The sequence below is a fragment of the Phoxinus phoxinus genome, assembly GCF_949152265.1.
Source record: "Phoxinus phoxinus genome assembly, chromosome: 7".
Taxonomy (NCBI): domain Eukaryota; kingdom Metazoa; phylum Chordata; class Actinopteri; order Cypriniformes; family Leuciscidae; genus Phoxinus; species Phoxinus phoxinus.
Genome location: NC_136882.1, coordinates 6,647,371 through 6,661,474, shown reverse-complemented (window position 1 = coordinate 6,661,474; position 14,104 = coordinate 6,647,371). Strand labels below are relative to the sequence as shown.

The window sequence follows — 14,104 nt, the reverse complement described above, 5'->3', positions numbered from 1 at the left end:
CAAATGAGGCACATGTGGATGCATATGCAAATGAGAGAGGAGGAAATTACCATCTTGGCTTCTGATTGGACCGGCTGTGGAGGGGAGGGGCCGGGCATCCCAGTGACACTAGGCACAATGGTGACCGGTCTGACCAGCTGAAAACACACACACACACGTGACAAACTTAATATGTGATCATCAGACACACTAAAGTAAAAGAAGCAAACAGAACAGGCCCTCGTTATCTCAAACACACAGAAGCGCTCGGCATATGTTCACATCTGTGGTTGAGCTGCTGCTGTGAGCAACTGCAACAACAAAACAGATCATGTATAGTAATGTTTCTGAATTTTCATATTAGCATAATCATAAAAAACAATAAATAATATGGTACTGCACTTCACGGACTTGTTATAGAACACAGTTACTGAAGCAAACTGAATACAACTGTATTTTAGAGCTGCTTTACAACATTATTTAATTATGTTTGCATCATTTAATTATTATGTTACTGTTTATCCCTGTAAAGCTGCTTGGAAATAATAATAATAATAAATAGGGGAAATATTAATGGCATTTTTCATTTTTCAGTGAGAAATGTTTTCATTCCAATTTCAATTTGGAAAAATATAGTACAAATTTAAATTTTGAAGCCTTGCCAACAGAATGAAAGTTTATTAACAAAGATTGCATCATTGTATAGTAAAATGGCTAAATATAATAAACTAAATAGTTTTAATGGGTTTCAATGGAACATTTTTGTCCTCAAGGTCCTGAGTGGAACTATGTTGTGTACCAAGAGCAAAATAGATTCATTAAGGGAAATATCTGAAGGATATAAATATATAAAAGGGAAAATTCCGATACAAATACACACCTATGCCAATATTTATCTAGTTGGCATTAACACCGGTAAAAAAATTTTTTTTTAAAGAAATGTTGCACAAACTCAACGCACTGGAGCCATGTTTAAAAGAGGTTACGTGACTTTCAAGCACATTTAGTTTCTCCATGATGGATTTGTGGGACGGTTTACATCTGGTCAGGACATAGACAGCTTGTAGTAGCATGCGTCTCAAATGCAAATGCGTCTCCTGTGACCACTGGTGATTTGAAAGGCAGAGTTTTCAAAAGAGGAAAACATTTCAAGCTGAACGGTTATTTCAGTCAAGCTTCTGTGAACTTCAGATGTGTGTGAGATGGACACTATACACACACTTATTACACTCATCTACTGCATCATAATTCTGCGGCACTCCAACAATGTCTAATTAGACAAATACAAAAACAGTCTGCCCTACACAGACATTTTGGACTTGAAACAAAAACTTAAAGTGCCTCAATTATGCTATTTTAAAAGGTTCCCAATTTTGTTTTGGAGTCTCCTACAATAAGCTAATGCATCCAACGTCAAAATACACTTTAATTTTCTCATAATATACACTGCACATCACCTAATCTATCGAAGAGTCTGAAAACTGGTTAATTTAGAAGATTCAAGTCTCTCTAAACCCCTCCTTTTTGAGAATCTACTAGGCTCTGATTGGTCACATGGCCTAGTGTGTTGTGATTGGGCGACCGCTTACAGCTTGTGTCGTAAACTGAACGCTCATTACCATATCTGAAGTTCAGCTCTTCCTCAGAGACACAGTGATATGAACAGTAACGATGGCGTCGGTTTTACCAAATCAATTCGAGCGCGAGTCCTCATCAAAGCGGATTTGCAGAAAACAGCGTCTTCTCGACATGATCAAACTCTTGCAGTCTCAGATAAACTGCAGTGTTTGAGGGTCAAAGTAGACGTTGTTCACCAGCAACCAATGAAGATCTCAGACTGGCATTATGCAAATGTGTCACAAACCTACTAAGGTTTAACAGGAAGTGAGACTGGAATTACTGACGACTCGTTTTGGAGGTTCAGAATCGATCCTTTCTTTTAGGAGACTAACTTTATTTGTCATGCGCTTTGATCTTTAAAACTTTGCAGACCTTTTACTCACAAACAGCCGTATTACACACTGCATGAAAGGTAACGTTCGACAAAGCATAATTTAAGCATTTTAAGGCATCATAGGTGCATTTCAAAGGCTTTTGCTGTCTAATACACCTTTGTTTATAAATTCAAAGGCAGCATTAAGCGTGTCCTTCACAGACAAGGCAATCCCAGAATCCATTCTAGTTCTTTCCCCGAAGTCCACTTACATTGTTCAACGTTTCATTTCAAAAAGAAACCTCAACAAGAAATTTCAACAATGTTTTTTAAAGGGATAGTTCACCTAAAAATGAAACTCCTGTCATGCATTTCTCACCCTCATGTCGTTCCAGACCTGTAAGACTTTCGTTCATCTTCAGACCACAAATGAAGATATTTTTTGACAGCTACGCAGCTGCTACTTTGATGCTTCAAAAAGTTCATAAAGAGATCGTAAAACTAATCCATATGAATCGAGCGGTTTATTCCACATTTTCTGAAGAAACACGATCACTTTTTAGTCTTTTATTCACATATAAACATTCACCAACCCATACATCAGAAGCTCAAGCATGTTCACTTGACGTGAGAGGAACCAATGAGGTTTATTTTATGAGTTTATTTCAAAGGTTTGTTCTTGCGCGTCAAGCAGGTTCGGTTGAGCTTCTGTTTATGTTCTCTGATCAATGTTTATATGTGAATAAGAGCCTAAATTAAAGCAATCATGCCTCCTCAGAAAACTTAGGCTAAACCGCTGGATTCATATTAGGGCTGCACAATGTATCGAATTTATCGAAATATCGCAAATGTATATATCGCAATATCCATATCGCAACAGCTTGCAATAAATGGGGTCATGAACAAAAGACAAAGTTTTTTTTAGCTTTAATAAGTATCAGGATATATTTAATTCATACAGTGAAAACTAAGCAATGTTTTATTTTTATATTTTATGATTCAGTATCTTTTATTAAATAAAGCTAATGTAGGATAACCAGAAACCCTGTGGTTTACGTAAAAATAACACTTCTTATGCTACAGTAAAACACTGATGTTCACTTTCAGAAGTTATAAGGATGTTTTCTTGTCATAAAAAGAATGTGAAACACATGTAGGTTAGGCTATATCATTTTAAATATATTTTAAAGATAATTTAAGTTTATTTTACACACTTTAAGCATTATCGTATCGCATATCGAATATCGCATTATTTAAGGAGTTATCGCATATCGCACTTTTCTTTAATATCGCACAGCCCTAATTCATATGGATTCGTTTTACAATCTCTTTATGAACTTTTTGAAGCGTCAGAGTGTCACTTGCGTAGCTGTCAATGCAGGGACAGAAATCTCTCAGATTTCATTAAAAATTTAAATGATCTTCACAGGTTTGGAACAACATGAGGGTGAGTAAATTAACTTTCCCTTTTTAGTTTGCCGGGATCAGGATTGGGCACCTCTGATGTAAAATGATTGTACAGGAGCTTTATAAGCACACCCAGAGAGAGGAGTGAGTGTGTCTGTGTGTGTGTGTGTGTGTGTGTGTGTGTGTGTGTGTGTGTGTGTGTGTGTGTGTGTGAGACACTCACAGGAATGGCAGTGGGTATGTGTACGCTTGAGCTGGCGATGGTGGCTGGAATAGCGACGGGCATCGTCTGACCGTTCGGCAGCTGCAGGAGAACCGGAAACGTGCCGGACACCGGACTGAAGAGAGAGCAAGAGAGAGAGCGAGAGAGCGAGAGAGAGAGCGAGAGAGCGAGAGAGAGAGAGAGAGAGAGAGAGAGAGAGAGAGAATATAAACTAAATTCATTTCAAACATAAAATTAACATTACTGTAATATATAATTTAAATATACAAATAAATAAGCTACAAACACAAGCTACACAGCATCATGCTTTAAAGTCAACATGAAACCGCATTTGCGTGGTATTTTACGGTATGTAATGTGACATTTTCCTGAGTGAAATTTAATGAGGATAAATGGGGCAGGATTTAAGATTGGATGGTTTCTCTGAATGCGAGTCAATCCTATTCACAACATTTTTCTTTATTTTCTATTATTGTCGTAACTCTTTTTATTTTAATATTAGCCAGCATTAAATAACTGCTATTAGTTATATAAAACAGCTATTTGGCTTTCGGTTCAAATTCAAAACATTATTATTGAGTGACTTCAGGGTAAAAGGAAAGCAAGCTATTACATTTGAATTAAATATTACAAAGGCAAACATAATTGTTTCTCTTTGTGGTGAATCGTGCACAAAAATGTATTAAAAAGCAATAGTGTCAATAGTTCTGTGTTCATGTTGACTTTATGTGAAGTATTGAACATAAAAAAAAAAAAACAGCATGAATTTTCTCTTCAATTGGTGTGTGAAACAAAACAAAATTCTCAAATAAAACCGTTCGAGAACATATCAAATCGATGATGTGAAAGTAAAGGCACAAGGATCACAAGCAAATGAAACGAAATCATAAACTCTCCAAGTAAATGAGTGACCAAAATGAAACACCAAATGAGGCGTAAAAGGAGAAAATGATGTCAAACTAGGAATAAATACGTAACGTTTAGAAGTTACTTACACTATGGATCTACTAGAGGATGGGACCTGGGTTATAACAGAGCTAGATGTTGGAGAAGGGAGGGCTTGCTGAATAACAACACCAGCCTCAGAGCTGGCCAGAAGCACATTTGGGACTTGGATGGAGGCAGGACGGACTATAGTGGAGATCGGCTGCAACGAAACCTCCTGAAAACACCACAGGAGAGCCAAGCTGCATCAACCGCTCACACACAACTACACTCCTGAGTCTGTGCGTCACTGCTTCTGACTGAGCTAGCAGCCTTTACACCACATGCATGATTCATCTAGGAATTAAGACATTTTGGTGTGCCTTAGGCCGTGTGTCCACCAAAGCGTTTTTAGCCAGCTGAAAACGCTAGACGCTAAACGCCTAGCTGTGTGCGCTTGAGAGCGTTTCGGCAGCGCAGAGACGCTTCATTGCTATGATACAGAATAGAGAGCCTAAGTCCCTCCCCTTCCGGTGGACCATGGGACCTTATTTCTGGAAAATATTGTATGGCAGTCAATGGCGAGAGACAACAAATATTTTGATCTCGTTTGAATTGTGCCCTGAATTACACATATGATGTTTGTCAATTTAAAAGATACATTTTAAAGTCAAGAAAGTCACAGTTTGATGTAAAACTGTTTAGGTATAAAACTGTGAAAATGCGTAATTACAAAGACTACAAACCGAAAAGGCGCACATGTGACGACGTCATACCTTTTCTCTCAATGAATGAAGCTAACTTTACTGAAGCTAACTTTACTAAGCGCTAACGTCTGTCATTATTTCTGTAGCGTTATAATCGTAACGTTACGCCTTCATGTGGGAGTGTGTTGTACCAGACTGCACACATACGCGCAACGGTGACGTATAGTGCGAGACAAGAGATGTAGTTCATTGAGCGATTTTCACATAAAACTAAATGTTACTAATCTGTTTTATGACAAACTTTCTTGACTTTCATAATTATCTTTTAAATTGACAAACATATGTGTAATTCAGGGCACAGTTCAGACGGAATAAAAAAATAAGTCTCTCGCCATTGACTACCATACATATTTCTTGCGGAGGGGAGGGACTTAGGCTCTCTATATCCGTTGGTCGGTGTGGTATTAGTCCCGCCCCTCCTCCACTGTGATTGGTCGGTTGGGTAAAAAGTGACAGTGATGAGCGCTGCGTTTTACCCAAAAGTTGAAATTTTTTCAACTCTCGGCGACCTGTAAAAACTCAGTTCGTAGTCCGAACGCTCAGCGCTTCAGGGTGAAAAAGACACTCAGCGCCTCGTTACGCTCATGGCGTTTTAAAAACACGGCGCTCCCATTGATAAACCATTGAAAAACACACCAACCGTGTGAAAAATACTTTGGTGGACACGGCCTTAGAGTTGTTGAGTTAAGTTATATTCTCTGCATAAAGTTCACATTAGAGCTGAAGGTAAATACAGATCACAGAGTTCTCAGAGTGGATGTTTATTATTATAGATGTTATAGCAGAATCAGCATATTGAGTTAGGAAGGAAGAGTCGCATCTTTCTCACACACTCGGTCCAACAACGAGATTTTTTCATAGATGGTTCATCACTGATTTTTTTGTAGCTCTATAAAGAAATGTAAGCAAGGAGCTCCAGGACAAGCTAACAGAAGCTAACAGCTTTCACGGGTCGATTGAGGGGAGGCGGCGGCCACATGAATCTGGACCGCTAACACAGAGGTTGCCGGTTCAAACACAGGTAGCAACCAATAATTACTGACAACAAAATGAGCCTAGGGTCGTCCAGGGTGGACTTTCCTTGCAATGTTGCTTTGCATTGAAAAAAAAGCCTACAAATGACCAGCATTAATGCCTTGTCATTTGTGTGTGTGTGTGTGTACGCGAGTGAGTGTGTGAGTATGTACCGGTATGTGTGTGTGTGTGTGTGTGTGTGAGTGAGTGTGTAAATAAGTAAGCAAGAGTGCGTGTGTGTGTGAGTGACTGAGTGAGTGTGAATTTGAGTGAGTGTGTGCGAGAGTGAGTTATGTATGTGTCTGTGTAAGTGAGCAAGAGTGTGTGTGCGTGTGTGTGTGAGTGAGTGAGTGAGTGAGTGTGAATTTGAGTGAGTGTGTGCGAGAGTGAGTTATGTATGTGTCTGTGTAAGTGAGCAAGAGTGTGTGTGTGCGTGTGTATGTGTGTGAGCTAGTGAGTTTGAGTGAATGAGTATGTGCGTGTGCGTGTGCGTATGTATGTGTGCAAGTGAGTGTGTGTTTGTGTAAGTGAGCAAGAGTGAGTGTGAGCGAGCGAGCGAGTACGGGTGTATGTATGTGTGAATGTGTGCGTGTGTGTGTGTAGTCTGACATGTTTCTTGTCCACGACACGACAAGATTTTCGGAGTCAAAATCGTGTAATCTGACACAGTGACTATCGTAACAGACACAAAAGCCGTGTAATCTGAAGCAGGCACAGGTAAGAAAGACGTCAGCAGTGCAGATGAAGCCCGCCCGTGTCTCACCTTGTCGTCGGTGGTGGTGGACTCGGGGCGGGGGAGGGGACTGTCTCGGTGGGACTCGATGGGTGTGTGCTCCTCTATCTTGTTTCGAACCACAGGAGTCGCGAGCGGAGACAAGTCCAGAGGCAACTGCAATAACCACACACACACAACAGCGTTCAACTCACAATACTCCATGAGCCTTTAAATGGATTTTGAAATGTTTTTTAAGTTTCATAAGTTACATTTTGATGGAAGATTATAAATGATTATAAACTACAGTGCCTACAAAACCCACTTGCACATACACTACCGTTCAAAAGTTTGGGGTTATATATTTTTTAATACTTTTATTTAGCAAGGACATATTCATTTGATCAAAAGTGACAGTAAAGACATTTATAAATGTTACACAAGATTTCTATTTCAAATAAATGTTCTTTTGAACTTTCTATTCATGCTGAAAAAGTGTATCGAGGTTTCCCACAAATTATGAAAACAGTTTTCAACATTGATAATAATGAGAAATGCTTTTTATCAGCATATTTTTAATGAGGATCATGTGACACTGAAGACTGGAGTAATGATGCTGTAAATTCAGCTTTGATCACAGGAATAAATTACATTTTGAAGTATATTCAACAGTTATTTTAAAGATGTGGTTGAGTATGATTTCACTTTTCTAACTTTAGTTAGTGTGTAATGTTGCTGTTTGATCATAAACAACATCTGCAAAGTTACAACGCTCAAAGTTCAAAGCAAAAGGAGATATTTGCTTTTAAAGTAAAGGACTACAACAAACGGCTGGTAGGAACTACACAACATTCCTCACGGGTTAGTGACATCACCAACCCTAAAATTTACATAAGCCCCGCCCCCGGGAACACAGTCCATGTTGAGAAGAGGAAGAGTTGTTGTAGTCGAGCACATTTGTGAGTCAGCTCAAACTTTAGCATCCATCTTTTCACATACAATAGAAAGTCACTCTGTGTGCATCTCACAACAGTTCCTATACGAGCGATTTATAGATTAGCATGACAGAATATGCTAACTGAAGATAGTTAACTCCACATCAGCAACATAAATTCATCAACTAACCATTCAGAGACGTCCTGTTGCTTCTACGTGTTGTCACTTCTTCTTGAGTCTATCTTTGTCTGACTCCGTTTTAACATTAAAGGCAGAACGGTTTCTGTCATTTTAGTGTGTGTGCGTGAGGTAATCGCAGCTGCTAACACACACGAGCTCTTGAAACCCCGCCCTCTGTGCAGCTCATTTGCATTTAAAGGGCCAGGCACAAAGCGGTGCGTTTTTGCTCACCCTCAAAAACGGACAACTTTAACATGCTATATAAACATATCTGTGGGGTATTTTGTGCTAAAACTTCACACACACACACTCTGGGGACATCAAAGATTTATTTTACATCTTGTGAAAAGGGCATTTTACCACCCCTTTAAAATTTAATATTGCACTATTTCTGTTTTTACTGCATTTTTGATCAAACAAATGTAGCCTTGGTGAGCATAAAATACATTTAAAAAAAAATCAAACCTTTTTAGGGCCCTTTCACACATATCTTGTTTGGTCCAGATTTTCTGACTTTTCAGATTGATCCGAATCATAACGACAGCTGTGAACCTCCCCCAGACCACGGTCCGCACCAAAACACACAACATTTGGTCCGACGAAAAGAGGTAATCTCGGTCCGGATCAAACTGAACAAAGGTTTTTCGTTTCTAGTTTACAGGGAGTTCCAGTTAAGGCGACGATAAAATGTTCACACGATGAGGATGTTCATTTGGTGAATTTGAACTAGCCTCGAGTATAGTCGGTGCTGCCGGCAGTAATGCCGTAATAATAACAGTATCGTGGCAATGATATGCGTCTGTTCATTCATTCTTGTCAAAGTTAGCCGACGATTTGACGACACGCTGACGTCAGACGCACGTCCGTTTACAAACCAATCAACGTCGAGATGCAGCCGACAGAGATGACGACGACAGGACGCAAGTACGTCATGTGAAGTTCTTTAGTGCGCTCGCATAATTGCAGTGTGAAGCCAAACCAAAACTTACCAAATGTATAAAATGTATCAAAACATGAACTTTGGTGCGGACCTTCAGGTGTGAAAACACCCTAAATCATAGTGTATTTGCAAAATAATCACATAAATTGCCGAATAAACTGCCATCTTTACCTTTTTAATGTCATCCTCGGTGGCCTTCTTGAAGTCGTGCTCGAACGGGCTGGTGAGCTCGTTGAACAGCCCGACCTCCTCGCAGTTCTTCAGGAAGCGGGTCGGCGTCGGCGTCTGGTCTGCAACATAAACCCATAAACCCATGAAGAACACAGTTACCATGGTGATATTTACAGACTGATTTCCCAACCGAAACAAACGAGCCCACCTCCATGTCTGTACGATGTTCTGGTGCTGGGATAAAGCTTTTTCATGTGTTTGTACGGTTGCTAGGGTAGTCTATATAGTTGCTAGGGTTTGCTTATACAGTTTATGGGTTGATATTTAAAGACTGTTTGCCAGTTTGAGTCAAAAAAGCCCAACTCTGAGTTTCTACAATGTTGTGGTGCTGAGATTTTGCTTGTTAATATTGTTTAATGGTTGCTAGGGTCTTGTAACTGGTTGCTACGGCATGACTATGAAGTTGTTATGTCACTACTTATTGGCTACTTGATAGGCCGAGTCAAAAGATCCCCAATATAACTATAGTTTGAGTTTGTTTTCTCCTATTGTGAAGATCAGCTGACTCACCAGCGATGATGACGCTCTCGTTGCGAGCCGGACCGAATCTCAGGGTCATCTCATGCTTGTGTTTGTGCACCGCCAGGTGGTCTTCATTTGTGAATCGCTGTAGCAGACAGACATGCAATATGTACAGGAGAAAAGCATGTGGTAAAGAAAATGGACGGCACACATGTAACTTAATTGCAGTGCTCATTTAAAGGGATATGTCACCGCTGGAAAGATGAAAGTGTATTTAAAGTGGATCGTGTATAGTAGAAATGTGGAATTAGTGATCGGCAATCCGGCTCTTTTTCGTGAGCCGGCTCATTTGACTCACAAACGGCTCTTTAAAAAACCAACGTGATGGCGGAGAGAGCAGACGCACTATGAATACTCATTCTCAAAATATAATTCTCTGACTATACTATACTATAATACTATATCATCACTGCTCGACGCACTATGAAATGAGCCGGCTCACGAAAAAGAGCCGGATTGCCCATCACTATCAGCAAAGAACGTATATTGACAAGAAGTGAAAGCCAATAGAACGTTCCATTGCAACACCAGCGCCCAGCAGCAGCCCTACGTTTCCGCCATTTTGGGGTGAAAGCGACTCGGCAGTCCACTACTAGTGATGTGTCGTTCGCGAAGGAGCCGGCTCTAAGAGCCGATTCTTTGAGAAGAGCCGGACTTCCCATCACTATCCACTAGCTTCTTGCAGTCGCTATGGCAATATCAGCTGCTTTATATATATAAAAAGTAAATTAAAGATCAAATCCTAACTGAATGATGACAACATATAATAACGTACAATCACTGATCATCAAATCCCGTTTAACAGTTTATTTCACAGACTTAGACAAGTCACTGCTTTCTTTTATTCCACTTGGACTTCATTGTCATTCTGTTTGTTTATGTGTAACTGTTACGGTAACTGTTATCTGTGCTGTTGTCCAGTAACTCCAGTTGGAATCTTCACCCCAAAATGGCGGCCGCGCCACCTAGTGGCTGTTACCCAGAAAGCATCAGAGTTTCGCCTCTTGTTCTTCTATACTCTTTGCTATCAGTCGAAACGAATGTGTGTGTGCCTTTAGGCATATATAGCCTAATTATTTTTTTGTTGTTCTTTGAATTAGTCAATTATTTTAAATAAAATTTAAATAATTAATTATTTCTTTATTACATAATGATTTAATTTCTATTGGCTATATTTTTCTAAATCGAGTCGGCTCTTCAGATATGCAAGCGAGTTCCCGACGTTCACCTACAAGATTACATTCGCGAACGACCCATCACTATGTGGAATTATTTTAGAAGTTGGAGCCTTCTAGACTGAGAAAAGCCAGAAAATGTATTTTTGGCTCATGTGGATGAAAGACAATAACTCCCAGAATGCACTTGCTTCGCTGCCCTACGAGGCCACGCCCACCGGTTACAGAGGGCCGTAGCGGAGGAAATGATACAGCTAGGCGACTAGTTGACTCGGAACTGAAAAGACGCCGTTTTATCGTGAGTCTCCGTGGCGGTTTAGTTGATAAATACTATTTGTGTATTCTGTGAGAGAGATCGCCCCCCTATGGGCGGGTTGAACACATGCGGCACGAGCCTACCGGGTTTCTACTGATACAAAGCTTCATGCTAACCGGTGAAGTATCCCTTTAAGTGTGGGTTAGTGTTTATAAGTCAGTGAACACATGCCTGTCCGCAGCCAGGAGCAGTGCAGAGGAACGGCTTATCATCACTCATATTCTCAGCTTCAGTCTGCCACCTGATCACACGGGAAACAGTCACGTGATCAAACATGCAACGGTTCATTAGTCAATATTTATACACAGGTTTCTTGTATACAAACAATACCGGATGCGCGCGCATCCAAGAGGCAAGACCGCTATATGTTATGCCGAGTTCTGTAAAAGAACATTGTAATTAACGTAGATTTCACATTGTTTGTAAATTCTTGTTGACTCAATAATAAACTGCAATTTCAGAGTTGGATCTGTTTGCTTGTGTTTCATTTGCATATTAATATAACATTATGTAAAACGTTAGTTACTTGACTAGAATGAAATTGTCCAACTAAGTTTGCGAATCATAAAAACCTGACATACCCTATGCATTTAGGCTAGTTTACAGCACAACAGCTCCGCGTCATCTCTGCTTCTGCTAGATATAGCCGTAAAGACTGTTGCTTTCTGCCTCTTAGATGCGCGCGCATCTACGTGATGACGTTGCACAGAAACCCGTGTATAGCCACACCTAAGAACAAAAACACATGACTTTTACAGTACCGGTCAAAAGTTTAGAAACTTAATGTTTTTGACTAAGTCTCTTATGCTAATAACCAAGGCTGCATTTATTTGATAATTAAAAAAAATATATATTGTTACAATTTAAATTAATGGTTTTCTATGTGAATATATAGTAAAGTGTAATTTATTCCTGCAATTAAAGCTGAATTTTCAGCATCATTACTCCAGTCTTCAGTGTCACATGATCCTTCAGAAATCAGTATAATATGATGATTTATTATTATTAATGTTTAAAACAGTTGTGTTGCTTAATATTTTTTATAACTCGTTATACTTTTTTCAGAATTATTTGATAAATAAAAAGTTAAAAAAAAAGAACACAATATACAATATCTATACAATATACACTACTGTTAAACATTTTGGGGTTAGTCATTTTTTTCTTTCTTTTTTCTTTTTGAAAGAAAGTAATACTTTTATTAAGCAAGGATTTCTCAAAATAAAATAAATGTGATAGTAAATATTTATTTTGTTAGAAAAGATTGCTATTTTGAAAAATTCAGTTTTTTTTTTTATTTTTTATTTTTTACTTTTTATTCATCAATGAATCCTGAAAAAAAGTATCACAAGTTATGAAAAATATTAAGCAGCACAACCCAACATTGATAATAAATCATCATATTATACTGATTTCTGAAGGATCATGTGACACTGAAGACTGGAGTAATGATGCTGATAAGTCAGCTTAGATCACAGGAATAAATTACATTTTACTTTATATTTACAAAGAAAACCATTATTTTAAATTGTAATAATATTTCACAATATTAATGTATTTTTCATCAAATAAATGCAGGCTTTATGCGCATAAGAAACTTCTTTCACATATATACATATATAAATTTAAATGTTTCCAAACTTTTGACCGGTCCGGTACTGTTTATCAATCAGCATTAATCAATAATCATGAGCAACAATGAGTATTATTAATCAGCACTACTGCAAGCTGTCACAGCAGATTTGACAGGACACAGATGATAAGGATTAAAAGTAGAATGACAGGCATCATGCAACCCTATCTATATAATGTAATATAACTTAAATACTTGACATTGGTGTCTATGTGTGTGTTAAAGTCCTCAGTCACTCACATACAGTAATAGTGAATGTGCTCTAATGGTCAGGCTGATATCAACACAACCTATTGTCACATTCTGCTTTACGTCCTTATAAATATCACTGTATTTCTTATCTATCACAACGCTAAAGTTAAAGCGACAGTGTCTTTAACCACAAACCTGCACTTGTTTAGTGTATGTCCAGCGACGCCGGGACTGTATCAACACTAAACAGATTGTTTACATCAGTCTCAGCAAGCTAATCAATGCTCAGCCTCATCTCTCATTCATTTCAATGGGACCTGAGCTAAGTTAGCTGTTAGCATGCGTCGCCATATTAACAACAAAGAAACACCGACAAGCTCTGAACATGTCATAAAGCTGCGTTTTTATTGTTTTACATATTCAGACTATTCTACCAGCCAACCGAAAGCTATTTTAAAGGCGTGTCTGTTTATAAAAAGTGTCCATTGATGCGCTTACTCACCCGCAGGCTGAACCCTGAAGAGCCAAAGCCCACTTACTCCACCTCTCGCGAGAATTAGGAACTCAATTAAGGACAGAACACGTGCCAAACTCTCGCGAGACGTAGCTACTCAAGCTCGCCCCAGAGCCAAGCCCTTTAAACTCTTATCTCGCGATAAATGTGTGCTCTGCTGACCCCTTCAGAGCTAAAGTGATGAGCTCTCCTTTGGTGTGTCGTTTTTAAAAAAAATTTTTTTAAGATTGAACACATTTTGTAATGTAATGCCTATTTTTTTACAGTCTATGTGTAATGCATAGCAAAAACGGCAATCTATTACATTAAGGTCCTAGTAATTCATGTTAGCCAGTGCAGTAACAATGAGCAATACATTTGTTGCAGGTTTTATTATTAATCTTTGTAAATGTAGATAAATAAAAATACAATTGTTAATTGGTAGCTCAGGACCATTATATAAAATTAACAATAATAGCTTCTGATCTTAGACTAGTGTTTTAGTAAATGTTGAAATAACTAAGATT

General features: G+C 38.7%; 1 protein-coding gene across 5 annotated transcripts in view; it reads right to left on the bottom strand.

Moving 5' to 3' along the window:
* atf2 (activating transcription factor 2) overlaps positions 1–13,635 on the bottom strand; it is a 46,266-nt gene extending 32,631 nt beyond the window's left edge. For 4 of the 5 annotated variants that reach the window (XR_013798421.1, XM_079619339.1, XM_079619341.1 and 1 more), the window contains exons 1-8: positions 13,587–13,635; positions 11,431–11,500; positions 9,757–9,853; positions 9,187–9,305; positions 7,011–7,136; positions 4,538–4,704; positions 3,543–3,657; positions 51–137 (exon numbers count right to left, since the gene is read on the bottom strand). Coding sequence is in view for 4 of the 5 variants with exons in the window: in XM_079619339.1 (XP_079475465.1) it covers positions 51–137; positions 3,543–3,657; positions 4,538–4,704; positions 7,011–7,136; positions 9,187–9,305; positions 9,757–9,853; positions 11,431–11,478 (759 nt within the window). In the remaining variant the exon portion in view is untranslated. Of the gene's footprint in view, positions 1–50; positions 138–3,542; positions 3,658–4,537; positions 4,705–7,010; positions 7,137–9,186; positions 9,306–9,756; positions 9,854–11,430; positions 11,501–13,279; positions 13,417–13,586 lie in introns of those variants that run through there. The other variant, XM_079619340.1, reaches the window with a different exon arrangement.
* Positions 13,636–14,104: the final 469 nt, after the last annotated feature.